The sequence below is a fragment of the Coturnix japonica genome, chromosome 10, assembly GCF_001577835.2.
Source record: "Coturnix japonica isolate 7356 chromosome 10, Coturnix japonica 2.1, whole genome shotgun sequence".
Taxonomy (NCBI): domain Eukaryota; kingdom Metazoa; phylum Chordata; class Aves; order Galliformes; family Phasianidae; genus Coturnix; species Coturnix japonica.
The window spans coordinates 11,693,173-11,720,567 of record NC_029525.1 but is presented as its reverse complement, the minus strand read 5'-3'; the positions used below and the strand labels follow the sequence as shown (position 1 = coordinate 11,720,567).

At 52.8% G+C, this 27,395-nt stretch overlaps 3 protein-coding genes across 9 annotated transcripts in view; 1 reads left to right on the top strand and 2 right to left on the bottom strand.

Moving 5' to 3' along the window:
- Positions 1 to 12,131, top strand: part of ACAN (aggrecan) — a 42,278-nt gene extending 30,147 nt beyond the window's left edge. For 2 of the 4 annotated variants that reach the window (XM_015873080.2, XM_032446792.1), the window contains 5 exons: positions 9,083 to 9,241; positions 9,461 to 9,543; positions 9,863 to 10,007; positions 10,339 to 10,521; positions 11,320 to 12,131. In XM_015873080.2, coding sequence (XP_015728566.1) covers positions 9,083 to 9,241; positions 9,461 to 9,543; positions 9,863 to 10,007; positions 10,339 to 10,521; positions 11,320 to 11,402 — 653 coding nt within the window. In that variant the 3' untranslated portion in view covers positions 11,403 to 12,131. Of the gene's footprint in view, positions 1 to 6,994; positions 7,109 to 9,082; positions 9,242 to 9,460; positions 9,544 to 9,862; positions 10,008 to 10,338; positions 10,522 to 11,319 lie in introns of all 4 variants that reach the window. The other 2 variants (XM_032446794.1, XM_032446793.1) reach the window with 2 other exon arrangements.
- A 365-nt stretch (positions 12,132 to 12,496) lies between these two features.
- HAPLN3 (hyaluronan and proteoglycan link protein 3) lies at positions 12,497 to 16,407 on the bottom strand. Its single transcript, XM_015873088.2, has 5 exons — positions 16,295 to 16,407; positions 15,028 to 15,179; positions 14,429 to 14,800; positions 13,445 to 13,747; positions 12,497 to 13,310 (listed from the first exon to the last, which is right to left on the bottom strand). Exons 2-5 carry the CDS (start codon positions 15,149 to 15,151, stop codon positions 13,030 to 13,032), a joined length of 1,080 nt encoding a protein of 359 aa, XP_015728574.1. The 5' UTR covers positions 15,152 to 15,179; positions 16,295 to 16,407; the 3' UTR covers positions 12,497 to 13,029.
- Positions 16,408 to 18,866: 2,459 nt separating this feature from the next.
- On the bottom strand, positions 18,867 to 26,113 carry MFGE8 (milk fat globule EGF and factor V/VIII domain containing). 4 transcript variants are annotated; one of them, XM_015873084.2, is made up of 10 exons: positions 25,954 to 26,113; positions 23,918 to 24,043; positions 23,619 to 23,744; positions 23,377 to 23,490; positions 22,988 to 23,229; positions 22,756 to 22,911; positions 22,101 to 22,245; positions 21,257 to 21,459; positions 20,214 to 20,369; positions 18,867 to 20,109 (listed from the first exon to the last, which is right to left on the bottom strand). In XM_015873084.2, exons 1-10 carry the CDS (start codon positions 26,024 to 26,026, stop codon positions 19,966 to 19,968), a joined length of 1,485 nt encoding a protein of 494 aa, XP_015728570.1. In that variant the 5' UTR covers positions 26,027 to 26,113; the 3' UTR covers positions 18,867 to 19,965. The 4 variants fall into 4 exon arrangements, with proteins under 4 accessions (XP_015728570.1, XP_015728572.1, XP_015728571.1 ...); XM_015873086.2 differs by having other exon boundaries at positions 22,988 to 23,169; XM_015873085.2 differs by having other exon boundaries at positions 21,257 to 21,441; positions 25,954 to 26,112.
- Positions 26,114 to 27,395: the final 1,282 nt, after the last annotated feature.

Sequence of the window (27,395 nt, the reverse complement as noted above, 5' to 3'; positions counted from 1 at the left end):
GAAAGGAGGGAGGGGGGCACATCTCCTCCTGCCTGCCCATGGCAGAGCTGAGGGCCAGCCTAGGGGAAGCGCCAGGAGGTGCATGGGGATCTTCCCCTGCTGCAGTATGGCAGCAGGCATTGTCTGCTCCTCCCAGCTGCTGCTCCTGGTGGAGCTGGCACCTGCTAGGAGCATGACCAAGCATCACTTACCTGTACCCCTGGGTTACATGGGTGGTGGTTGGGATGTAGGAGACCTCTCCTCTCTGTATTGCTGGAACGGGGGCTGGAAAAAGTGCACTCTGTGAATGATCAGTGAGAGCCGCTGGGTGTGATAGCTGAGTGGAAGGCACCCAGGACATTCACACCCTGTCTGAAATTGCTCTTAGCCATTGCTCTCATCTCAAGAAAACAACGTTTTTGTGTTTTTTTTCTCATCATGTGAAAAGCAGAGCAAAGACGGCTCCACCCGCCTGAGACTTCCACCCTGGCTGGTTGGTGTGGCTGGGAAGTTGGATCAGGCAGGCTGCGAGCCTCTGCCCTGCTTTGTTTCTCTATGATGTGCTGACTCGCTGCCTTGGGTGTTTCCAATCTCTTGCTCCACAGCAGCCATCCATCAGCTGTTTTGCTGTGCCGAGGGGCTGAGAGGCACAAGCCAGCTGGGGACAGAGATCTCTGCTCTCAGCCTTGTTGCTGCTGAGTGCTGCATTTGCTCCCCGCAGCACAGACAGGCAAAAAGCACAAGACGATGCTCACAGCTTCTGGCAGCCGTGCTGATACATACGCTCCCTTCACCCTGCCCCTTTTTGGTGCTTTAGCAGGACTGGTTGCTGCCAAGTATAAACAGATGCAATATTTAAATCTGAGTAACCTTGTATGGTGAAAATGCTTCATCAGTTTCCTGACAGCACTCCACCAAGCAGTGCTTACATGCCACGCAGGCGCTAGGATGCTACAATGAGAAGACAAACAGGGACATTTTCATACTTCCCAGCCACTTCTTGGCCAGGAAGCAGCCCAGTAATGTAGGATGTCCCACAGCATCCCTGGCAATGGCTTGATTTCACTTTGCTACAGCCAGGAGCAGGCTCTGTGGCACAGTCCTCACTGCAAAATCATTTATCTTGTCACATAAACACACTCTGGTGCTTTTAGATGTCTCGTGGTTCTGTTCACGTTGGCCATGTTGCAGAAATACAGCACAAAATGCATTTGCAAAGAGATGTACTTCTAGCAAAAGCAGTATTCACTCCACTCCCTTCCCATGCTGCCTCCTGGACTGCTGCTTCCTGGTGAACCCACACCACTAAGCACAGCCCTGCATTTGGTATGGGTCTGTAATGCAGGGCTCTGTGCTTCTCAGCCTGGTTTCTAGCTTCGTTCCCACCCTCAAAGTGCTTTGTGCAAATCGCTGCATTTCACTCTGCATCATTTAGGAAAACAAGTGGCCACAACTCAGCGCTGCTCCCCACACATCCCACCTGTCTTTGCAGAAAGCCCCCAAAACCCTCCTTGCACCCCTCATGGGCTCTGCCCTTGGGCTGTGTTTGCTGCCACGTCCTAACCTGGAGGCAAAAACAAGTCAGAAGGACAAGGGGAAGGAAGAGAACCAGCCAGCAAGGCTCAGCAAAAGGAGAAAAAACATGGCCCCAAAGTGCTGTTTTATTTCACCACTTTTTCTTTTTATAAATTACCCACAAGGCAACTGCCAGATTCTTCAGAGCAGTTGTTAGCCAACATTCTTGTGAAGCATTTTGAAAGAAAACCATGTGTTAGGCAGCTCATGTGTGAAGAAGATTGAAAAATGTTCCAAGATTGGAATATGTTGTGTATTTGTGAGTCATGGGAATGGCAGTATAGCAGCTGGGGTTTCTTAACAGGTGACAGAGGTAAGTGATAACTGCACGAAGCTTAACTGTGGATTCCTTGTACACTAGAGATGGGCTTCAGAACACGTGCTTGGTTTTTGCTTCTCTAGAAGATAATCCAGGGTATGAGAATCCTTTTTTTGATAAGCTTCTTTGCTGTAGTATTTCTTCGGGGTGAAATGCAGTCCAGGTCAGGGTCTGAACAAGGCTCATCCAGGCAGCATGAAAGTGTTGCTGACCGTGAATGTGCAGCACGTCTGCATTCTCAGGTATCCTCTTCTGAAATCATTGCTCTTCAGAGTGACTGTGAACATGAAAAGCCTACAAAGAAGAATCATGGGTTGGAGCCATGGTTTGGACCCTTGTGCTGTGCTCAGGGTTGTAGGGTGCTGTGGATGCTCATTAAATGCAATGTGTTTCAACTACCACTGAGGCATGACCAAAGCTGGTTCAGCTCACAGAAGGAGCTTGGAGCTCAGGGCAGGACATGCAGCTGCTGGGCTCCTGTCCTGCCATTTAAGTGTTCCAGTTTGATTCAGCAGTCTTTTCAGTGGGATAACTTCAGAAGAATTGCATTTTTTTTCTGTAGGCTCTGCTTCTCTCTCAAAGACAAAGCCACAAGGACAAGAAGACTGGAGGTTAACACTTGGGATGCCAATACTTTTTAGTTGTTAACAAAATGGAAGGCTTTGCTTGCACGTGTCTTTGTCAGCAGTTGGATTCCTCCTTGATGACAGGAAGCCTAGAGCATAAAGAAATGGCCATAGTCTTGGCTTCTCCATCCAGAGCTTTGCCAGCTCAGTGGGTCTTTTTGCTTTGGGTAACATTTGAAGACAAATAATTATTAACTGAGAAAAGCGTGCTGGAGCGTCCGTGAGAGGCTGTGGTTTGGAGCAGTCTGACCAGCCAACATCTTAAAAACTTAAGAGAAAAATAGAAATGTGCTGAAGTGGCAGCAATTTGTGCTAAGTTTTGCTTGTCTCTGGTGAAAAGAACCCATGGAGTTTTCCACCAATGGCCCCAAAGCAGCTGAAGGTTAGAATCCAAGTGAGAAAAGGTATTGATGGGTTTTCCTCCTTCACGCCCCCAAAAATCCAAGGGATAGCCTTTTTTTTTTCTATTTGTTTTCTTTATGTTTGGCTCATAAGGATCATCCCAGAAGCAGCTTTGGTTTAATTAATATAGTTAATTCTTTTAGTGACTTAATTACTCATTGTAAGTGATGGAGGAATTACTCTTCTCGACGACTCCTCTCCTTGTAGGAGTCAATCAGTCAAAGGTTTTTCTTCTCTATTTGAGTGATCAGTTCAAACTCCCCTGGAGACTCAGAAAGGCACATTTGACTTGTGTCTGGAATTTAACCTCAGTCTCTAGAAGATAATGATGTAGCTGGTCTCTGAATCCCTGTTTAGATAATCACACATAGGAAGGTCTATAAAGAAGGGGTGAGGAGCTCCACAGGGACTGTTGGACATCCAGAAAATGCCTCATGTTTCAGCCTTATGTTTTCCTCTGTGCAGAACAGAAGCAGGAATCCCAATCATAGAGTATTCTTCTGAACCAGTTCCTCTCAATGTGATTAAAACTAGAGTTTGTTCAGGGGATGGGTGGTAGCACCCAGCCTGTCTGCAGTCGGCTTCTCTGCCATAAGTGTTCTAAACACCAAGGTAGCTTCATTTCACGAGCACTTTTGCTATCATGGATACAGGCTTTTCACTGGGAGGAATGCACAGATTGTATTGTTTTATGGAACATTAGCACTGTTTCTAGTATTGGGATGAAGGATTTTGAAAGTCTTCCCTTCTCTCTCACTGTGGGCTCACTTTCGCACGCCATTTGCCTTTTGAGCAAAACCAGGACCGATCTATTTCTCTTTCATTTCTAAAGGATTTCTCTTTCCAATTCCATGATCTAGTACAGCAAATGTCTTCAAAGGCACTGGGAGAATACTTATGCAGTGTTTAGCTGCATCAAAAGAAAATAGTACTGACTAAATATAGTGAGTATCTGGCAGTGTAAGAGAAAGCTGAGGAAGCAAATGGTGTGAAGCAAATTCAAAGACTGCACTGCAACTCTGTAACTCCCCTTGCTTTTGCCAGCCAACAGTTTACAACTTCCAGATGCAAGACCCTATTTACATTAGAAGGGTTTTGTTTCGTTTTGTTTTAATTTTTGTTTTCATTAATAAAAAGTAATCCCAAAGTTAGCCCTTGGGTCCTGTTAGTAGTATAAAATAGGATCTGTTGTCACAATAGGTTTGAATATCCTTTGTAACTTCTGGGTGATATTAACTGCGGTGCAAAGCATCTCCCAAAGAGCTCTTGATTTTGCATTATCCTTGAGAAGTGAGTTAATAATAAGTTCTAAGCGGGCTTCCTATTCTCAGTACTGCAAAGCATTTTCTTCCCTGTCTGTGTTTCATGTCTGAAGCTCTTGAAAGCCAGGGCTGCCTCTGTTCTGCATCCTATGCCACATTCGTATTCCTTTGTTAGCACTGGGTAATGATAGCAGTAGTCTCTCCTCCTTGTTAGCTGATAAGCTCTTTAGCTGCACCTCAAAGCAGAGCTGACTTTTGAATGGCTGTTCAGCCAAGCAAACAAGTAGCTCACTTACAAGCAAGAATGTCAAACTCCCCCCTGCTGCTGGCTTTCCAGCTGCTGGGGATGGGCAGTGATTTACTGACCTCACCCAGCCATAAACCCTGTGGAAGGGGATATGCTTATGGTATGTAAAAGGCTGAGAAGGAAGAACCAAGCACTGAGTGATAGATGGGATTTTTTTTACTGGAGTTCTCACCTCCCGTAAATCCTATGGCTTTGATGTGATATCCTAGAAATACCCACAAAGCTTGCCATCGTGGCTGCCAATTTAAAGCTTATGTTTCTATAAGAACAGAATCCTCCTCACTTCCTCCAGACTGGCCAACATGTTTGAGTTTCCTGATATCAGCCTGGTAACCTGATCAAGCTGTAGGTGTCATGGAAGAAAAGAATACTGTCTCATTTGTTTTCCAGCACTACCAATGAGTATACACTTTTTGTCTGATATATATGAGTGTATGTGTGTATGTATCTAACAAACATATTGCATGCAGAGCTTTGTTTTTACAGCATATATAATATGCACAGTCATATTATATACATTATCTGTAAAAGGAAATTCTTTTCCAGTGTTATTTCCCAGCTGGAGAGTTGTGGCAATGAGTTTGTATGCGTGTGTCTGCTCCTTCTTCCTTCAGCACCAGGGATGGCAGCTCCCAGTGGGTCCCATGCATCTCAGAAGAGACCTTGGATGCACCCAAACTCTACTCCATATTGCTGAAGATGACCAAAGACTCATTCTTCCCCACTAAATGTTCTGCTTTGTACGTGCTTTGTTCCCACCTCTGCAGTGTGCTTTCCTCTTGGTGAAGCCCAATGGACAAAGAAGAGCCTTTCCTTCCTTCTTCAGCTGGAGCCCATTGGGATCAATGAAACATCTGCTGCCACTGCTGTTGGGAAGACCAGGGATCCTCCAACGCTGTCATCATTCCTGAGGATATTTCATTTTCCTCTATGTTTTTTGTCTCCTACAAACTCTAAGTGTTACTACAGACAAGAGCCATCCAACTGGAGGTCCTCTCTCTTACCAGACCCACCACCCCTCATATAAACTGGAACGTCTCAAAGTATTTCGTAACATCATGGAAACAAGACCTCAAATTTTCTTTGCATTGTATTGAATATAGAAATCCAGAAAACTTTCATGAGCATTTGGAAGGGAGATCCAGAGGAAGAAATTCCTTCTCTCAGTGAAGGGCTAACTGCAAAACTGGCATTAAGTGGTTCTTCAACCATCTGAGGAACAAATATGTTGCTTACATTGGTATGATCTAGAATAAAGAAGACAATTCTCAAGCACACTACAGAGCATGTCAGCTTTTAGTTGACAGATCAGATATTGGCTGCTGAGCAACTAGACATTCACATTGCTACTCTGCTCTGGTATTCCCATAGCCAGCATGCTCATCATCTTTGAACGTTTCCTCACTAACCCCTCTCATTTACAAGGACAGCATGGAGTGTTAGTCAGCACTTTCACAGCATTCTGTTTCTTCTGAGTGTAAAAGAATGAAAGATGCATGAAGATCTAACCAATCTTTCAATATAACCTGCATGGGTGTCCACCCACTTTCTTCATTAGTCTTCTTTCTGGAGTTGAACATCTCTTGAGATCTTTTCATTCTGAATGGTTTTCCTTCCAATTCTTAAGATCAGTAAGTAGGATTAAGGCTCAGTCTGGAGATATACTAGAAGACCTTTAATTCCAGCACAAACTAGATTCTCTAGTACGTAGATCAAGCTGCCTACCTGTGACCTGCTTCGGTGCTTCATTCTTCCCCAAGATGACAGAGGATGGAAGTACTACCAGATGATGGCATTTAGTACCCAGACTTCTGCTAATTAGCAAGTTGAGAAACAATGAAGAGTTGGAGGTCCAATTCCTCCCATACCAACTTCTCTTTTCACCTCTGAGAAAGCAGAAAGCATCTTAAGGGCTGCTCTAGATGGGAAAATAGGAATAGTTTCCACCACCAAGATGGAATCAGTGGCTGAGAAAGATGCACAGCTTCTTCCAGTCCCATCACAAGCAAAAAACAAGTAGTGTGGAGAGGTTCACTGCACTCTGGTGTTCTTCACCAAGGAAAAGGCTACCATAGTCTTTTCTATGATCCTGAAAAGGAAAAGGCTGAACCATCTTTGAACCCACTTCTTTCCTGCACTTAGCTTCACTGAGATGAGATTTCTTAATGTTCTTCTAGTTGTGACCCAGCAGAAGTTGGTGTGTTCCGCCCATCTGGTAGATGCTGGACAAGGAAGTTTCCACAGCTGTCAAAGTCACTGTGTGCTGTGAATTGGAAATGTCTTGCTGAGGTTGCTCTGATATGTCCAGAGTGGCATTCAACCATTAGGTGACATCAAGAGAATGTCTTCCTCATGGGGTGGGTTGGGTCTCTTGACTTCATTCCTCCAGCAACAGCAGTGGCAGAATGTTTTCAAATAAGACCTGAACGACCGATATTGCATCCCAACCAAGCAAGGAAACAAGTTCTCCTCTTGGTGGAACTCTCTGCCCAGAGCCCTAATGGAAGCCCTTGATTTCTTGCAGACACTGATGAGTGCCACTCAAGCCCCTGTCTGAATGGAGCTACCTGCGTTGATGGCATCGACTCTTTCAAATGCTTATGCCTTCCCAGCTACGGAGGGGACCTGTGTGAGATCGGTACGGTCTACTCGGCTTCAGCTAATCTTACTAACAGCCTCATTACCTCCTTTCAGCCCCATCCCCAGAAAGCTGAGCCCAGGTGCTCCCATCAGCCCTGCCCTCATCTCATTAGCTAACCTCTAACAGCAGCTTGGAACTCAGTAGGGAAAAGCTTTGAGCCTTTTGCTTTCATATTCTGATATGTTTCTTCATCACAGCATCGTGTTCTCTAAGATTCCCAAGCAGGGACCTCTGGTGTCCTCTTCAGCTTTCTTGTTTGTGTTCAGCTTCTCTGCTGAAGCTGCATGCAGACTGTGATGGTGTTGATTGCTGCATCTTTGGATCAAGGGTCTTTCTGTTCATCTGTGACAGTAGGGAAACATCTGAGTACATCTCCACCCCAGGCAAACTTTCTCTGCTAGACTGGAATTTCATGGAAGGATGCTTCAGCTGAGCCATGTAAAAATGATTGTGTTTCACTCTGTGAAGAAGCCTCCTTCACTCCAGGAATCTCCACCGATATGACACAGCATGACATTTCTGTCATCTCTTCAACACAGCTTCCTGTGGTAAAGCCAGCAGGGAATGTATATCTGAGAAAACACGAAGTGACCTATTTTTACTTCAAAATGAGGCGCACCCTGACCTGCACTAATACTTCTTTTTGTTTCTGCAAGAAAGGAAAAAAACATTTTTTTTTGTTGTTCTTAGAACTGATGAAAGGCCAAACTTCTGTCAGCTGAACTGAGAGGAAGGTCCCCTGCCTTGCTCAAGCAAGAGGAATGAGTTGCGCTTCCTACTCACCTTGATGCAAGTCACGCTAATGTGCATTGGGTTTTCCTTCATCTTTCACTGCATCTCTCCTTCTGCTTTCAATATGAGCATACAGAGTAGACCAGGATTTCAGGACCAGAAATGGTGTTGTCTTTATGTCTCTTCGTTAATGCAACTTAATCAGCCTCTGATTTACCCATCTTTCCTGCCTTCTGTTCTGCCAGAAGACTCCTACCCTGCAGCTGCTCATGACCTTGTTTGGTCTGAGCAAGACTTAATTTTCTCTCTTTTCTATGATATATGGGTTCATAATGCCTGCATCCAGTGTTCTGTGTGATACAAGAGGAAAGAAAGGACCCAAATTCAGTGGTGAATGTAATTCTTTATTATTGCTGTGAGGCAGGTCTTCCTTTCCCTAATATCTATCAGTCACCAGGATACTGCAGGGGTCAGTCCTTCCTGTCACAATGACAGTGTCCCCAGCAGGATGTGAGGTTTTTGATGGTATTTACCATTTACTGAAGGCAACAGTGCTTTGACCTACAAGGATTGACAACAGAAGAAAGAAGCTGAGCACAGAAAACCTTACTGTAAAGGGAGGGAGGCATGAGGACTGATGGAATCCCACCCCAAGAACAGCAGGTTCCTGCTCACATCTCTTTGTTCCCATCTTGGTAGGGCTGCTTTTCTTCCAGAACCTGAAACTACAGCAAGGAATGTGACCACCTCATCCTGGGCTCTCATCCCTCAATTCCTTTTTGATGTATGGATGTCGATTCTGGCATGGAGATTCAGGTTTCTAAGGCGCTTTCCAAAGCAACAAAACTCTGCAGGAGAAAAAAAGGAAAAAAAAAAAAGAAAAAAAAAAAAAAAGGAAGTTGTTGCTTTGGTCAGATCCTCAAAAATAGTCGAAGAAGACAAAAGGGGGTGGAATTGCTCTGAAATAACTTTGTGTCACTTGAGTTTTCCAATAGCATTTGTCACATTATGGCAAACATGGGACCTTCAGCATAGGCTTCCCCCTCTTCTGCGTTTGTCTTGGTGCCTTCTGGTTATTTTCCCTTTGATGCCATGCAGACAACACTGTCAGGTTTTGCTTTTTAGTGGAGGTGACCATTGGTTGTCCTGCACCACAAGTGTGCGAGCTGCCAAGAGGTGAGTTGGAAAGCTGTCAGACATTGCACCAACCCCTTTCCAACCCTCCTTTGTGTGTTTCAGACCTGGCAGACTGTGAGGAAGGCTGGATCAAGTTCCAGGGCCACTGCTACAGGCACTTTGAAGAGAGGGAGACATGGATGGACGCAGAGTCCAGGTGCCGAGAACATCAAGCCCACCTGAGCAGCATCATTACTCCAGAGGAACAAGAATTTGTGAACAGTGAGTGATGGGGGCTGCCTGGGGGGCATGAAAACAGGGAGGGGTCCATCCAATGGATTCCAGGTTTATGGTGGAGAGTTTTATCCAAAATAATGTAAAAAAGTATGTGCCAGATGACCCCAGGGCTCCAGGTCCAGAAGAGCTGAGCTGGCAAAGGGATGCCTGCACACAGCACAGTGAGTCAGCACCTACCCTTCTCTCCTTGTTCTGCTTTCCCAGGCCATGCACAGGACTATCAGTGGATCGGCCTCAGTGACAGAGCTGTGGAGAACGATTTCCGCTGGTCTGATGGGCACTCGCTGGTGAGTAACTGGGACAGACCCAGTCCTCAGCCTGGTGTTCTTGGTGGGAGGAATAGTGTTGGGGACAGAGCCCTCGAGTGACACGGTGAGTGCTTGGATAAGGTGTGAAGGCAGCCGTCAGCTGCTTTTCTCCTGGTTTTAACCAGCTCTTGTGAAACCACACTTGACCAGAGGCTGATCTCCATGGCTCTATGACCATAGGCATATCTCTGGAGTAGCAGTGCGGGTAGCTGTGGTCTCTGCAGGTGGAGGCAGGAGGAGGCACAAAGGTGGGAAGGACAGTGGGGGCTCAGGCTCAGCTGTTTTCTTCTCCCCCCAGCAATTTGAGAACTGGCGGCCCAACCAACCTGACAACTTCTTCTCCGCGGGTGAGGACTGCGTTGTGATGATCTGGCATGAGCAAGGCGAATGGAACGACGTCCCCTGCAACTATCACCTGCCTTTCACGTGCAAGAAGGGAACAGGTGAGTCCCTGCTGTGTACCAGAAAGATGGAGGTGATTCAATCAGTGCCTGTGGGGTTGGGGCATGAGGGGAGTGAGCCCATGTTCTGCCATTGAGCTCTTTGGGAGTACCAGCTCCATGTTTAGCCAGGAAAGCTACTCAGCTTAGTGATGGAGAATGCTGGTGTGCTGTCAAATCACCATGCCATGAGGTTGGGGATGCAGTGGGGTGAGTCTCAGTATGCTCCATGAGGCAGCACAGGAGAAGCAGCAATGGGGCTGGTGGGTTGGGAGCTGCCTGCCCAGCTATCAGGGGTTCTCCATCTCTTATTGTCTTCACCCATCTCCTGCAGTTGCCTGTGGGGACCCACCTGTAGTGGAGAACGCCCGGACCTTTGGCCGGAAGAAGGAGCGTTATGAGATCAACTCCCTGGTGCGGTACCAGTGTGACCACGGCTTCATCCAGCGCCACGTGCCCACCATCCGCTGCCAGCCCAACGGGCACTGGGAGGAACCGCGGATATCCTGCATAAACCGTACGTCTCAGCCATCCCAACCCCGATAATCCACACCTGTGGGATGATGGAGAGGGATGCCCTTGGCCAGTTTTTCCCCCACAGTTCCCCTCTGGGGATGTGGATATGCAAGATCCATGCAGCTGGGAGGAATGGGAATCTAATTAATCATAGAATCACAGAATGGCTTAAGTTGGAAGGGACCTTAAGGAGCACCCAGCTCCAGCCTCCTGCTGTGAGCTGGTTGCCCCTCACCACATCAGGCTGCTCAGGGCCCATCCAACCTGGACTTGAGCACTTCCAGGTGCATTGGGTAGCACTGGGTGTAGGGCAGTGCTGAGTCATGGGGAGATGCACTGCTGGAAGCTTTCCTGAGGTAGGGCTGTGGGATGGAGCAAAAAGCATAATAAGAGCCAAGGCTGCTTAAAGAATAGAAGAAAAAAGGAGCAGCTCCTGCAGCTGGTGAGTAGCAGAGGATGGGAGTGGGGAGCTGTGCCGAGGGAACAGGGCTGACCTCAGGGATGGGGCTGGGTTCCTGGCCCTCCTCGAGGTGTCCCAGCCCATTCCCAGGCTGCCTACACCCCGCTCCCATCCCTGCTCGGAGCTTCCCAACAATGACATCGAGCTCAGCCAAATCACATCCATCAAATGCCGACCGGCTCCTGGCCAGCTCCACTCCAGCCCAGTCCCAGAGCTGGAGAGAGCAGGCGGGAGGGACGGAGGAGAGCACAACGCTGCACTCCTGGTGCTGTGTTTTCCCTGCTTTCCTTCTTCCCCTGTTTCTCCTTGTCCCACTAACCATTCCATGTCTCCCCGCAGCCTCCAGCTACCAGCGCCGGCTATACAAGAGGAGCCCCCGGAGCCGGTCGAGACCCGGTGTCATGCACAGACCCACCCATTAGAGCTGGGCGAGGGGTGAGCAGAGAGAGAAAAAGATTTTTACGGAACATTTATATTAACAGAGTCCATTTCTTCTTGTTGTTGTTGCTTTTTTGTCATATAGGGGAAAAAGAAAAAAAACAAACAAATTATATTACAGACAAACCCACCTTTGTGTGTGTATATATATATATATATATATAAAACAACAAAAAAAAAAAGATGTTTTCCAAGCACCAAAGCAAAGCAAATTAGGAGTCAGCATTCTTACTAATGGTCCGGTTCCAATTATCGTCGTGCCTTCGGGGACAGGGAGGGGGGTGGGATAGCAGAGGGCAGGGGGGTTAAGTTAAATAATAAAGATGATGATGATGATGATTTTTTTTTTTCCTGATTTTATCCACGAACAAATGTAATTGTTTCTGTTATTTAATCTCCGGGGTGAACCAGCACCTTTTGGGGTTAATTTTATTTTATTTTATTTTTTTCCAGAATCCTACTGCTGCGGCGTGTCGGGGAGGGTGGGGAGAGGGGCAATGAATGTACCGGGAGGGCCAGGGGGCTGCGGTGGGGGGAACTGGGGGGAGGCTGAGAGCCCCCCACCACCGCCCCACAGCACTGCGCCCATCCCGGGACGACGTGCTCTTTCCAGGGGACCGTGCGGGGCACCAGCGTTCCCTGCACCTATTTATATTTTTTGAACATATCCTATTTTGAAAGAGTGATAAATAATAAAGAGAGCGAAATTGGAAGGGGTCATTGTGGTTCTTTTTTGGGGGGGAGGGGAATCGGGGCAGCGGGAAGGAATGGATCCCAAAGGGGTTGTGTGGGCAGAAGGGCTGGGGGAACCCTGGTACTGAATGCAGATGGGAACGGGATGAAGCGGGAGGTGCCCAGGAGGGGTTAACCCCAGGAACACACTCCAGCTAAAACTCAACAGCAGGAAAACCCGCTACCAGCAGATGCTTCACCCTCTGCCTTCTAGGTCAGGGTTTAATTTGCTCTCATTATGAGGTGGCACATTCCTCGCTGCTCCATGCACATCCCTGGGTGTCTTGCTGGGGGGCCCCAACTTCTCTCCATTTTTCACACTGAGACAGAAGTGGGGACACTGCTACATGGCTCCATGGCTTTCTCCACTGATTTATTTAGAAGAGGTCCAGGAAAATACATCATCTTTTTCATAACAAAACACTTGAAAGAAGAAGGCACCAGAGTTCAAATGGGGTCCGGACGCGGGGTGCATGAATATAAGGCACGAGCACCGCCACGGGGACAGGCACAGCAGCATCCTTCAGTGGGATGGGACGAGACTGCAGCAGGGATGGGATGCAGCGGGGTTGGGGTGTAAGGGAGATGCCTACTCCATGCCCTGGTCCCATGCAGTCAGGGTCAGGGGACCAGAGTGGAGGGAGAGGGGCGGTCGTCCTTGCATGTAGCCCATATGGAGCCAGTCCCCTGCTGTAGAGCAGGATGCTCCAGCCCAGCATCCTGCTACATTCAGAAAGTGTAAAACATAAAGGAAGAAATATTCAAAACAAAGAAGCTTCCCCCTACCCAGTCACTCCCAAAACAGCCCTGGGTACACCCAAGGCCAGGCACCGTTGGGATGGGACCATCCTCAGGCCGGGTAGGAACCCTCTGCATTCCTTATCTATCCTTGTAGCAGAAGACCCCAAACCTGCCCTTTCTGGGGAAGCCAAAGCTGCGCACGCCGGGCTCCGCAGGGCCGCAGTTGGCACGGGGCTTGGCGATGGGGTAGCGGACACTGCCATCCGCCAGCCAGCCAGCATCACAGCGATCCAACCCGTGGAACTTCCATGCAGAGTAGAGGTGTCCCACTTTGGCAATCTCAGCGCCAGCATCCTGGCACGCCTGCTTGGCTTCCTCCAGCTTCATTCTGGTTGGGTGATCCAGGTAGAAAACCTCCCCTTAAGAAGGAGAGTGGGATCAGGAGGGGAGTGCATGGGGCTGAGCATCACCCGCAGCATCGCCAAGAGCCATATCCTTAGGGATGACAAGGACATGGGATGCCACCACGTGGCACAACCCCTTGGGTACCCACCTCGGAGTATGGAGGAGAAGCAGAAGACATCAAAGCGGTGCAGGTGCCGGTGGCGGGGGCCGTAGCTGCGGATGCCCGGGGCGAGGTGCACCCCACCACAGGGTTTGCGGGGCAGGCGGATGGGGTAATGCACGGTGCCATCAGCCAGCCAGCCAGCGTTGCACCAGTCCAGCCCCTCGCTCCAGGCTTGGAAGAGCTGGTGGAAGGTGGCGATGAGGGCACCCTGCTCCTGGCACACTCTCTCGGCTTCGTGGAAGTTGAGGCTGTATTGCCCACGGGGTGGTTGGTAGGGGAACACGATGCCTAGGGGCACATGGGGCGCTCAGAGGGCAGCACACCCACCCACCCCAAAGTCAAACTCAATCACCCCAGGGTGCAGGGCCATCAGCAGCACAGAGATACTCTGGGCATGCAGCCACCAGCAACAAGATGCCAGCGACATCTGGTGGCACAGGGACATAGGGGCTCAGTGCAGGGGACGTGCAACCGCGCATGGCGACAGTACTGGAGTGCATGGGGATGGGGTGCTCAGGCTAGGATAACAGGGACATATGGAGCACGGTCCAAGCATGCATACCATGTCTCAGGGGGGTGGAATATCACCACAGACTGCAGGAACAGGGACATAGAGTGGGGCACAGGCACAGGCTGCCCATCCTTGCATGTGCTCGAGGCCAGGTTGGATGGAGCCCTGGGCAGCCTGGGCTTGTGGGGATAACCAAACCGCGGCAGGGGATTGGAACTGAGTGATCTTAGATGTCCCTTCCAACCCAAGCCTTTCTGTGATGAATACCACCACAGATGCCAACAGGGTGATGGACAGACCCTTGTAATGGGGATGGCTGGCCCATGAGAACACACAAGCCTACAGCTCCCCACTGAGCCCCAAGGCATCACTCCAAGTATCCCAACCTCTTTCTGCCCATAGCCTCTCCCAACCCACCCGCCCTGCTGCCATCCAAGGGCCATGCTTGCCAGCCCCACCTCGCAGCCGAAGCTCCACCACATCACTCGCATCCTCCAGCCCATCAATGACCTCGCAGCGGTATTTGCCATCATCCTGCAGGCGCACATCGCTGATAAGCAGAGTGGCTTCGCGCTGTCCGGTCCGGTGGAGGTGAGCACGGCCTTGGAAGTCCCCGAAGGCCATGTAGGTCTTGCCAATGGCCACCAGCACATCCTGCTCCTTGGTGTAGTCATCTCGCAGTTTGGACCACTTGATGCGGATCTTGTGCTTAGCCTCAGATTCAGGCTCGTGGTGGTAGTGGCACGGCAAGGTGACATTAGCAGTACTGAAGCTATAGATGGGATCTTTGGAGGTCTCCACCACCAGCCTGACCCCATTGAAATCAAACACTGGGGACAAGGAGGGAAGATATGAGGGGATGATCCTCACCTCTCCCTGCAGCTGCTCCACTCCCTCCCTCCAGCCACCTCCTCAGCTGCCTGAGCATCCCCTGAGCACTCCATGTGTTCCTCCAGGCCCACATGCTCCCAACACGTAGGTCCCAACCCCTTCCTAGAGATGGAGGGAGCATTTCAGACTCTTGCCATGACTCTCCAGACCCCTCAGCCCATGGTACCTTTCTCGTGCCCATTGTCATCGTCGTTCATGACATGGTTGTAATAGAAGCCATTGTAGAAGGGGTGGTAGGAGTTGACCAGCCGCAGAAGGGCAGCCTTGAGGAGCAGTGAGAGCAGCAGCATGGCTGGGGAATGAGGCCGGACCCTGGGCCTTCATAGAATCATAGGATCATTAAGGTTGGATAAGACCACTAAGTTCACCTAATATGACCATCAACCCACCCCCACCAAGTCCCTCAGTGCCACATCCCCATGGTTCTGGAGCACCTCCAGGGACGGTGACTTCACCACCTCCCTGTGCAGCTGTGCCACTGCAGCACCACTCTTTCAGATAATATATTTTCCTAATATCTGACCTGAAACTCCCCCAGTGCAGCTTGAGGCCATTACCCCTCATCCTACCGAAGTCTAGAAAGTGTGCCAGTGTTCCCTTAGCAGCTGGTTAGCCACCCACAATTGCTTCAAGACAACCCCACACCATCCATTATTCATGCTGTAGGGTGACCCCAAAATGGATGATGTTCCCTGGCACGCAAGGACACAAACAGAGGGGTATCCCCATGCAACACACCAACCACATCCCATAGGAGATTCCTTGGTGCCCCATGTCCCTGCAGCCCTTCTCCTGCTGGCACCCAAGGGTGGCACACAGGGCGGGCAGCGGGGCTTGCAGGCTTCCCCCAGAGCCGGCAGAGGGGGCCCGGCACCCACGGAGCCTCTCGCAGCCCCTGCAAGGAGGGGTTTGACATCCGCACCCCACGTTGAGATGAGGTTTAGGAGTGCTGCAAGAAGGCGCTGGAGTCCCCAGCGGGGACAGTGCTGGGGACAGAGGTAACATCCAGCCATGCCACCAGGGCAAGGGAGCGCAGCTGGATGCTCCCAGCATGGGATGGGATGGTCCCCCGTCACCCGGTGTCACCTCTCTGTGTTACATGCACACACAATGCCACGTGCTGCGGGCACAGGGCGATGGGATGGGCATGAAGCACCCACAGCTGGGCTGGGGATATTGAGCCTCACCCCGCTGCATCCCCAACCTCACGGCACAGTGATGTGCCAGCGTGCCAGCATCCTCCACCGCTCCGCTGGGCAGCGTGGTGGTCACGGTGCTCGCAGTGCTCGTGGTGTGCAGCACGGCGATGCCCAGTGGCGATGACCAGCATCCATGCGGTGATGCTGCCCCTGCCGTCCCTCCTCACCCCACACAGTGCCTCACCCCATGTGCCACCCGTCCCCGTCCCCAGCCCCATCCCCTGCCCCACTCACGGCGGGCAGCAGCAGCAGGCAGCGGGTAGGCTGCAGGCAGATGCAGTGTGTTTAGGGCTCTTGCAGAGTTGAGAGGAAGCAGCTCCAGGGCCTGCCTCTTAAAGGGAAACACACGCTATTCCCAACCCCCTGCTCTCAGGATGGAGAAGGGGTGGGTGCCCCGAGCCCCCTGCCCGCATGTCATACACGGCCAGTGCTGTGTGCCCTTCACTGCATACCTCTGCATGAAGTGTGGCTTACCAGCATTGCCCAGTGCTGGGGAGAAGATGAGGGGAAAGGTGTGCTCCATTGGGGCTGCTGAAAGCAGGGGGTGAGCCCTGTGATGTCCTGCAGCCCCACGCACTGCCACAGAACACCTTGTGTTCCACCACGGGAACCAACTTATGGCAGTGGCAGTGCCATGCAAACACATTGCAGGATTGCCATGAGCACAAGCAGCTCCAGGATGCTGGGTTCATGGGGTCTGTGCCACAATCTCTAGGCTGCCCAGCTGCACCCCTCTGCCAAGGCATCACCCATGTAACTCGGGAGCCAGCCCCAGGCTGGGCACTGCCAGGCCTCAGGGCCAAACGTGTGCCCTGACCCTGCTCTGCTTTGTTGTTTTATGGTGATTAAATGAGGAGCCGGGCCCTGCTCCCTGCACCCTGCTCCTCCGTGCAGGACGGCGTCAAACCGGAAAGAAAACATCGCGTGTGAAAATAAAGCATCCGCCGACCCCATCCTGCAGGCACTGAGCCCGTCCGGCACTGGAGCACACTGATAGGGGCTGGGACATGGTGGTATCAGCCCTGTCCCATGTGGTTCTGTCCCTGTGGAAAGCATGGCTGGGACTATTGGGACACAGAAGGTCTCACGGCTCTGCTCTGCCATCCTAATTGAGGGGCAGAGATACAGAGATGTGGGTGCTGTGCACACAGCTGAGATTCGGGTGCTGAGAGACACGGTTAGTGGGCACTGCTGGCAGCAGGTAGAGAACAGGACTGGATGATCTTAGAGGTGTTTTCCAGCCTTAATGGTTCTACTGTTCTCTGGCACTGAGCTGTGTGGCACTGCCATGGGGTCCCCACAGAGGAGCATCCCCAGTGCGTGACGGCCGGCACGACGCCGCGCTGCTCCGTGGCCCACAATGGGGTGATTACCTCTCCCAGCACCGTGTCCCTGTATTGCAGCCACACCACGGTCCCCTCCCGCTGGGGCACACTGCTCCTTGGCACTGCCACCCCATTGTTTGTTGGAGGAGGAAAAAGCTGCACTGTGCCAGAGCACCCCGCAAAGAGCCGGCCCTGGGAGAAGGGACAAAGGGTGTTTTGTGACCTCCATCCTCAGTGCTTGGAGGATGCTCCCAGAGCTGGGCTTGGGGCTGAGATCCCCATGGAGAGCCCTGGGTGGGTTTGTGGAGCAAACAGCTCCAACCCAGCAGTGCGTGGGGTGGGTACATGCTTGGGGATGGGTCAAATAGAGCCATCAAGGTGTCAGCCCGGCTGCTCACCCTCAAAGCTGGTGAGTGGCAGCTTCAACCTGGTTGTGGTGGGGGATTCCTTGGCAAAATGCTGCTTGTACAGGACATGGAGGCTCCAGCAGGAACCTGCTCTTGAGGCTGCAAGTGGGGAGAGAAACCCAGATCTGCTGCAAAATGGAAGGGGCTGTGAGCAGCGCTGGGTTTCCCGGTGCTGGTGAGAGGATGCTGTCCTGCAGCTGCTTCCTGCAGGCGGGCAGTGGGGTGCCGCAGCGTGCCAGCCTTCCTGCCGCCAGGAACAACATCCAAGGGCCAGGGATAGGGATCTGCGTGGGGTGAGGGAGCTCTCACTGCCCTCAAGGGCAGCCCTGGTGCTGGGCAGGAGGAAGGAAATGCCGTGAGGCAGGGAAGGGCTCAGCATCCCTCAGTGGAGCGGTGGTGACAGCTGCTGTGATATGTGGCTTCGGCTCCTTTTGCCCTCCCTGCAGAGCCCTCCCCGGCTCGGGGCTGTCTCGCCAGACTCAGAGCAGGCTGCTCTTATCTCTGCTGCCGCTTCCCGGCGATAAGGGGGGCACGTCTGGGTGGGAGCGTTGTCTCCCCTGCTCTGGCTCTGGGTGCTATTTGTCACCAAGCAGCCATAGCTGCGGTGAATTCACGAGGTGATGGGGGGATGCAGGTGGCCCTGGCCCATTTGTGTCAGCTTCAGGGTCCCTGCTCAGTGGCAGAGCTCCTCCACCACATCCCAGTGCCCCTTCTCTCCCAGGCATGGGGTCCCAACCAGCAGCCCCCATCCTGCACCATGCCCAGGAGGTTTGGCCACAGCTTCCTCAAAGCTGCAGCTCTGAGAGCGGTTTTGCTCCAAGCTGATCTGCTCCAGGATCAAAGCCAAAGGAGGATGCGCAGGGTGTGGGGTGCTGATAGCAATTTCCCATCCCCACGTCCCATCACGCTGTGCTCAGCCAGCTGCAGGCACGGGTTCCAGCAGCTGGGATGGGGTGGAGGCCAGGAGGAGGATGCACATTGCCTTGGTACTGCTTTTTGAGAAAGGAAGGGGACCGGGAGGGTGTGAGGGCAGGAGAGATGCCTCTGAGAGACGGCAAACACAGAGAACAAGCCAACAACCCGAAGTTTCAGTTTTAATACTGTCAACAACACCCTGGAGCAAGGCAGTGCCACCTGGGTCCCCTTGGTCCTTCCCAAAGCCAGCCCAGCCCTGTGGTCACGTCCCATACCAGTCCATGGGGGGGACAGTGTACCACCAACACTTTCCTACCTGCCATCCCACTCACTGGTGCTGGCACAATGCTTTCCCGCTGCCCATCCCAACAGCTCCAGCATCGCCACCCCAAAAAGGGAAAAATCAGGTTACAAAAAGGATCAGGGGTCTGTTCTGGGGGCTGTCCCACCACCTCTTCCAGCTGCTCCATGACACTAGTGCTGGCTCCCTGGGACTGTGATCAAAAGGGAAAAGAAAACATTTTGGAGACCCCTCTGGCTTGGGCTGCAGGGTGCCCAGGGTGGGTGTCCCTCACCACTCGACCCCACAGACCCACAGTATGTATCTCTTGGGGGCTGGGGAGGGCTCTCAGCAGCCACAAGATCAATGCAGCAGACAGAACTGCTGATAGGAGCAGCCTCTCCCCCTCTCAGCACTCCCCTCACACTATGCAGCACTGACACAGCCCGCAGACAGCCCCAGGGCCTGGCAGAAGGGATAGGGTTGAGGCTTGCAGCTCCTTCACGTGGCCATGCAGGGAGGATGAGGGATGGCAGAGGTTAGGTTTGGTCCCCCACAATGGCTGAGCCCCGAGCTTTGGTGCGGTGCACACAGGGCACTGCTGTTGACTGCTGGAAGCAGAGAGAAAAAGAAGAGAAGTAATCTCCAGGCTTAGGGGAGGCTGCAGCCAAGCCCTGCGTGCAGGATAGGGTCTCACGGCCAAGATCCATTTGCAGAGGAGGGGGTCTCACTCACAGCTTGTAGGGCAGAAGGGCGGGAGCCGTCCCCACATCCTACCCAGAGCAGCCCCATAAAGTGCAGTGCTGCAGCCCCAGCACAGGGCAGGGGACCCCCTGGGGCGAGGCAGCGCCCGGAGCCTCCCTCCAAAATTCAGGGAGAAGGAGAGGGAGGTGTGAGCGGGAGGTGTGTGGGGTGGGCAGGGTGTGGGCCGGGTGATGGGGACGGGGCTGTCCCTCCTCCTCGTGCCGCCCCCCACCCCTAATCGTCGCAGCCCAGCAGCTCGACACGCAGCGTGATGCGGTTGTGCCAGGCCACGGGCAGGATGCGCACAAAGCGGGCATGGAAGGGCACATCGAAAACGTTCTTCTTGTGCGAGTAGTTGTCACTGTTGCCGTGGAAGATCTGGGGGGAAGAGAAGCAATCAGCATCACAGGGACCCCGACAGCACTTACACATGGCTCTCAAGCCGGGTGTCCCCAAGCCCCCGCGGCTCGCTGGCCCCATACCTTGGTGCTGTTGGTCTGGCTGTCCTTGTACACAGTCCAGGAGGTGCCATTGTCACTGTACGCCACTTTGTAGGCTGCCACGTACTGGATGTGGCCAAAGTCACGAGCTCCCTGCGTAACGATGCCCGTCACCTTCTTCTTGTCCCGAAGGTCGATCTGGAATAGAGCTGGGGCTGAGTTCCTGTGTGCTGCTCAACAAACCCCTGCCCCAGCAGGGCACTAATCCCAGCAGGACTGAAGAAACACTGTGGGGAAATATTTGATCCCTGAGCACCCTCAGGGCAGGGAACTGTTCCCCACACATCACTGCGGCTGCTTTGGCACGTCGTATTGGAGAGGTCAATGAGGGAATGATGGCAAAAATCCCAATTGAAAAAAAGTAATAATTTAAAAGGACTCCCAGAGGAAATGCATTTCCAATGGAAAGTGATTCTGGATGAGAAAACACGCAGCTGAATGCAGCCTGACATTTGGGCTGCAAGGGAGATGGGTTCTGTTCTGTTTGCTTTGCTTGCTGCCCTGTCACACTGCGGGGTAACGCAGCTAAAGAGCTGAAGGTCTCCTTCATTTTGTTCCTTTTTTGTGCTCATTGAGAGTCATACTAGCCACACACATATGTATATACTTATATATACGTATATATTTATATATACACGGGTGTACATGTAAATCTACCTACACGTCCACAAGCACACAGCCTTCAGTGTCAGAGCCCAGTGCAGCGTGTCACTGTAACCCCATGGGGAGATGTCCTGATAAGCTGGTTCACTCAGGGCTGAGGAGCAGCTGCTTTTAATCATTCCCCAAATAAAATGGAAAGCAGGACAAATATCTAACCAGCTTTGTCCCATTATGTCATGAAATCATGTGAAAAGCATCAAAACAGCGGAGCAAAGGAAACCGAGAAGGAAATTTCAGAACTATTTGTTCTCATTCCAAACTGGGAATAGAAGCACAAACCTGGTCCTTGCTGCAAAACAGAGGGGAGGAGCTGGGCTGGGGTGCAGAGAGGTGTGATATGAGCCCTCCCAGCCCTTACCCACCTGCAGCCACTCAGACTGGTCGTTATTCAGTGCTGTCCAGGCATTCGTCTTGCCCATCTTGTCCAGGCGGGCGTAATGGGGATGCCAGGTAAAGGCATCGATGCCCCATGTCTTGAAGACGCTGGAGGCTGTGATCTGCTGGTCAGAGATCTGGCGAGATTTCATACCCAGAGGCTCCGAGCAACCTGCCGTGTTGAAATACACTGTAACACAATGGTTTATACAGACAGTGAAAGAGTCCAAAGCACCATCACCCGACCGCAGCCAGCAGAAGCCCACACTCCCAGTGGCACATCCTCATGGTCATAGCAGGAGCTGGGAGCACAGGAAAGCACCACAGAAGTGCAGGGATGCAGCTCACCAACTCTCCTGGGTGCAGCTCTGCTTTCAGAGCAGAGCTATTCCCTGCAGCACAGTGCCTCCTGCTGCAGCCCCGCAGCACAGCCCGGCACAAGGACACACCTCGGTCCTTGGCAGCAGCAGGATGTGGCCCAGAGCCCAGCGCCAGGCACTGCCTGGGACGTGTGCTGGGCAGGAATGTGGGGAGGTGAGGGGCAAGCTGAGGGCTCTGGCTAATCATCAGTCACGTTTCCCATGGGACTTTGATCTTCTGCTGCTCGTTAAGCTCTCCAGCAGGAAAATGAGCTGGGTCAGGGCTCGGATAGGGAACAATGAGAAACCACAGACCGAAGTGAGGCAGCTTGGGAAGGTGTAAGCAGTGTGAATGCTGTGAGCTGTGGGATTAACAGCCCCAAAAGTGTGCCCCAAAAGCTCCCAGCACCATGAGAAGAATGAACACCCGCTGACCGAACAGGGAGCAGCGCTGGCCCAGGGGAGCATTTACCATTCATCTCGCAGCCGATGAGCTCGAAGCGCAGTGTGCAGGCGCGACGGCAAACCACAGGGTAGATGCGGATGTACTGCGCTGTGATGGGAGAGTCAAACATGTTGGTCTGCATGGTGCCGTAGTCCACGTTCCCCTGGAAAACCTGACACACAAAGCAAGGTTGAACCCAAAGCATCCTGCAGCCCCCTGCTCACTGCACAGTTTGGTGCAGAGCAGGGAAGCTGAGCTACTTAAGGACTGTACAGGCTGGCAGAATCCCTAACTCTTTTAATACAGAAGTAATGGCTGCAGTCCCCAAAATGGGACACCTGCTTGAAAAGAGACCATGCCCACATCCCACCATGTGTCAGCTACAAAGTCATTATCCAAATGACCCCAATAAATCAGTGCTGCTCCTTTGGCTGTGCTATGAGTTGTGGGTGCCCCATCCCTGGAGGTGCCCAAGGCCAGGTTTGGTGGGGCCCTGGGCAGCCTGAGCTGGTGGGGGGATAACCAAACCACAGCAGAGGGTCAGAACAGAATGGCCTTTAAGGTCCCTTCCAACCTAAGCCATTCTTATGATTCTGTGATTCTGGTCAAGCAAATGCTGCTGGGATGGCTTTCTGCGTGGTCCTGACCCAAGCTCAGCAGCCAGCCCCATATCCGAGCCCACCTTGTCTGTGTTGAGCTTCTCATCCTTGCAGAAGGTGAACTCACGCCCATCCAGGCTGTAGGCCACCTTATAGGCACGCACATACTCCGACTTGCCCACACGACGGGCACCTTGTGTGATAACACCACTCAGCCTCATCTTCCTCAGCAGGTTGGCCTGGGGAGGACAAGAAGGTGAGCATGGTCTGCATCCAGATGTAGACAGACCTACACTTTACTCCTCCCGTTGGTACCTGGATCCATGGGCTCTTGTCATAGTTGCTGGAGGTCCATGCATTGACAATGCCATGGTTGTTGAGGCGAGCAAGCTCAGGCCCCCAGCGCTGGAGGCCAAGGAAACCATAGTAGACGGAGGAGGCTGAGAGCTGTGCATCAGAGATGGCCCCTCCTTCCATGCCCAGGGGAATGGCACAGCCTGAAGATGGCAGCAAAGGGAGGAGGTGACGAGGGAGCAATGCCGGGAGTTCATCTGTCTCTGTCAGAGTAATGGACAGGAGGTGGCACCTCCACATCCATCAGGACCAAGTACAGTGCAGCACACAGGCACTGCACTGCTGATTATATCTCTTCTATAGGGCAGGGATGGAAAGGGATCTCTGCAGAATCAGCACTGGGGACTTACGGTCATGGCAAGTCTTCCCAAAGAAGGGAGAAGGACACTTGCAGGCGTAGTCACCATTCAAGTTCACACAGGTGCCCCCATTTTTGCAAGGTTCCGAGGAGCACCCATTCTTGTCTAGGAAGCAGAGGAGATGGGGGGGCTCAGGAGGTGATCCCAGAGCCAGGGCATCCCCCAGAGCACACAGCCCTGTGGTCCCCGACATGTCACCTTGGTATATCCCCTTAGTTCCCTGCTGTACTCACTGATCTGGCAATGCACCCCATCATACCCCACAGGGCACTTGCAGATGTAGTCAGTGAAGACGTCCCCTCGATTCGGGACCAACTGGCACTCACCGTTGTTGTGGCAAGGATTGGGGTGGCAAGGGCCTGGGGAAAGAGAATGGAGGAAAACGGGCTCTCAGCTGGGCACAAGTGGGAAATAAGAGCACCCAGTGTGTTTTGAAGATACAGTACAGTTCATTTCTGGTGAAGCAGTCAGCACATCCTTGCTATGTGCCAATCACCCACAGTGGGGACACAAGTCCCTCACCAAGCCTCACCTTTTTCTGTTTCATTGCAATCGATCCCAACAAAGCCTTCAGGGCAGATGCAGAAGAAGGGGGTTTCGTTGATGCCAGTCAGGCAGGTACCCCCATTCTGACAGTAGTTCTCACTGCAGAAGTCACCTGCCAACAAAGCCACGTGTCACTGTGAGCCATCCCAATGCTGGGCAGCCGCCACTGCCCCAGCTCCACATGGAGGTGGCCCCATTCCAGGCTGGGGGGAGAAGCTCAGCCTGGTGGGACCCACGTGCTGGGTGTCTCAGGACGGGCAGTGACCAACAGAGGTAGCCAGGACAGGCACCCAGGGCTCCTTGGGCACAGAAAAATGTGTTAGACAGAGTCTGAATGTAAAATCAGAGACCAGGGAACGCTGCTGCACCAGGGAGCAGTGCTAGCCAGGCTGGGGCACCATGCCATGAGTGGGACAGGATTATTGCAGGGAATCAGGCAGCTCACATTGCTGGGTTTTCCTAACAAAAGTAAGCATTTGCAAGACAAAACAGTCCTTGTAGGGGGAGCCCACATGCCTCAACTTAGATGCTGGAGGCACAGGGGGAAGAATTGTCCTACTTTGCATGATGCTGCATGGCATCAGGGAACTCCCCCCACCTCCGATGTATTTTGCCCTAACAGCTGTAGAATGGTAGCACTCTCCATAAACACTGAGCAGATTTCCACCAACGTGGCTGAAAGTTGTACTAACTGCATGCCAGGTGTTAGAGCAGCGTCTTACTTGGTGCCAGCTCTTTGCTGAGCTCAGAGCAAGGCTTGAACTCAGGTGGAGACCCAGGGAGCACCCCCACTACCTGCAAGCCCTACAAGCAGCAGCCAGCATAGCTCTCATTAGCCTAAGCTATCACTTAGCGAGCTCCTATCATCAGTCTTTTAATAGCAGGGCTCCTCCAAAGTAATCCCACTCTTCCCAACTGCTCCACAACTGCAGGGTGCTCACTGGGGGCAGGCAGGCCAAGCAGGACCCCAAGTGAGAGGCTGATTTCCAAAAGGTGCAGTGTATCCCTCAGCCCAGCCTCGGGAGGCAGAAAAATTTGGGCAGTGGTTCAAATCGCTGCCTGCGCTGCCCAGCGCGTTCCGCATGACCTCATGCTCCATCAATGCGCTGCCATGAGCTACGGCGCGGGAGGAGAGGGCTCAGGCTGATACACTGGGACACCTTTGCCCCACGCAGGGCTGGGGTGCATCCCTGTGCTGAGGGTCCCACGGACAGCACTGCCAGCGCCCTGCAGCTCCCTGTGCTGTGTGCTCCTCGGCAGCCCAGAGCTCCTGGGGTGGGACAAGGCAAAGCAAAGGAGAAGCGGTGTAAAATTCCCCACATTTCTTCCCAGGGTTGGGACGGGAGGGGTCCCACTGGTAGATTTATGCTTTGCTTTTTGCAAGTAAGCAGACTCTTATCCCCTCCCAGATTTATCCCATACGTTCTTGTGTCTCCTCGCCAGCCCCCCTGCCCAGCAGCACAGCAAACACGGTTTCCTTTTGGAGATAGAGATGCTCCTATTTCTTGGCCCTATCGGTGTGGTTCAGCACCTCCATCCTTCCCACGTGGATTTCTCTGGTCAAAGACAGCGCTGCCGCAGACTGGCCAGCCGACAGCAGAAGCGACAGAGCAGCCACCGCTTTGGGAATTGTTTGCTTACATGAACCCATGGGCTGGAGGGAAGACAAAAACAACATCCTCCGAAACCCAGCGGGGCTGGGGGAGGCAAGGTCAGAGCTGCCTGCACGGGTACCCAGAACGGCCCCAGCAGAGCCTCCAACAGCACCACTCTGCCCATCCCACAGCCCGCACGTAGCTCTGCACCCATTTCCCCGTTCACCCAACCCTCTGGGGTCACGAACCCCATCGGGACGCACGGGAGGTACCGCGTTAACCGCTCCCAGGAGCTGTTTACATCGCTGGCACCCTTATCCCCGCCTGCAAGCACGGGACAGAGCGGTTCGGCTTCCAAGCTCCGTCCTACCCATCCCCTGCGCTCCTGGGGCTGCGCACCGTCCCGGGAGCGCAGCATCCAACTCACCGGCCACCACCACGAGCAGCGCGAGCCCCAGCGCCAGCGGGAGCAGCGCTTGCCACTGCTTCACTGTCTTCATGCTGAGAGCCGAGCCGAGCCGAGCCGAGCCGAGCCGAGCCGAGCCGAGCCGTGCAGCTCCACTCCGCCGCGGGGCTCGGGGCGGGGAGTGACTCAGCCCAGCCCGGCTCGGCCCGGCCCGGCCCCACGTGCTCCGCTGCCCGCCCCCGGGGCGGTCCCGACCCGGCCCCTCGGATCCCAGCACCGGCTGCCCCGGGGGTCGCGGCCATGGGGTGGCAAAAAAATGGGCATGGTAGGGCAAGGTGCTGAGTTATCAGCCTGGAAACGAGGTGTTGGGCTGCACCCACACAGCAGCAGTGCGGGTGTGCACGGCACGCTGAGGAGAAGGGTGTGAACAACGGTGTGAACAAGCTGCTCTTTGAGTGGTGTCCGCTCAGACCCCGTGCTGGAAAAGCCCCGCTGTGTTTTCCGGGGTTGGTGCCAAGCGAGGAGCTCGGCCCCACAAAGCAGGCACAGTGGGGCTAAGCACGCTCAGGTTGAATTCATATTCAGCAGCAACCGCTTCTGAGGAGGGTACAGGAAACCACACGGTAAATGAATTCAGGATGATTTGCTTCTGAGCTGGAAATCTGCTCCTCTCCCTCCAACTGAACACAAAGCTGATCTTATCTCCTCTTGCAAAATGCCCCGTTTTAGAATTAACTGATCAATTGCAGATAGTTCCATGCTGCTCAGTGTTGACTCCTCCCTAGAATTGCACCTCTCCTTGGCTCTGGCACCTCAATAACCTGTCTGTGTTGCTCTGCACTTTAACCCATCTCATTTTCCATCCCCGCTCCAGCACAGCCAGGTGCCCACGTCCTGCTAACAAACTCCTGTATGTATCCCTGGAGCAGTGGGGTGTGAGGAATGCGGGGAGCACACGCATACAGTGCCCACACAGATTTCCATCCCTTAGTGATGGAGAGTCCAGCACTGAGCTCCATCACGGTGAGAAGCAGTAGCTGGAAAGGAAGAAGAAGATGGGATGCAGCACTTGCTTTCAAACAACCCCTGAACCTCAGGGTAATTGCTGCTGTTGTGTTGAGTGGAAAACAAGGTCAGGAGGAGCAGAGCGCAGGGCAAGATTCCCAGGGCTGTACACAAGCAAGTAGGACAAGGGTGTTTGTTTTGCTGCTCGAGGGGCAACTGCCTGGACGTGTCTAAGAGAGGATGTGGGACCCGGAGGGAGCTACAGAGGAATCAGCAGCCTCTCTAAAAACAGCAAGAGAATGTTTTCCTTCTGTCTCCTGGGGCATGAATGCTGATGTCCCTACTAACATGCATGGGAAAGGATATTAAAAACAGAGATGGGGAGGGCTGGAGGAGCCCTATTCCCTGTAGGATCCCTGTCCTGGCTGCACCGGGCTCTACAAATGTGAACCTGCAGA

Excerpts from the sequence above, each read along its gene's own strand:
- HAPLN3 (XM_015873088.2), bottom strand. The coding sequence starts at position 15,151 with ATGCTGCTGCTCTCACTGCTCCTCAAGGCTGCCCTTCTGCGGCTGGTC. Across the intron at positions 14,801-15,027 it reads TGACAATGGGCACGAGAAAG|TGTTTGATTTCAATGGGGTC; the intron begins GTACCATGGGCT and ends CCTTGTCCCCAG. Across the intron at positions 13,748-14,428 it reads GGTGGAGCTTCGGCTGCGAG|GCATCGTGTTCCCCTACCAA; the intron begins GTGGGGCTGGCA and ends ATGTGCCCCTAG.
- MFGE8 (XM_015873084.2), bottom strand. The coding sequence starts at position 26,026 with ATGAAGACAGTGAAGCAGTGGCAAGCGCTGCTCCCGCTGGCGCTGGGG. Across the intron at positions 24,044-25,953 it reads GCTGCTCGTGGTGGTGGCCG|GTGACTTCTGCAGTGAGAAC; the intron begins GTGAGTTGGATG and ends CTTTGTTGGCAG. Across the intron at positions 20,110-20,213 it reads GCCAGACCAACAGCACCAAG|ATCTTCCACGGCAACAGTGA; the intron begins GTATGGGGCCAG and ends TCTTCCCCCCAG.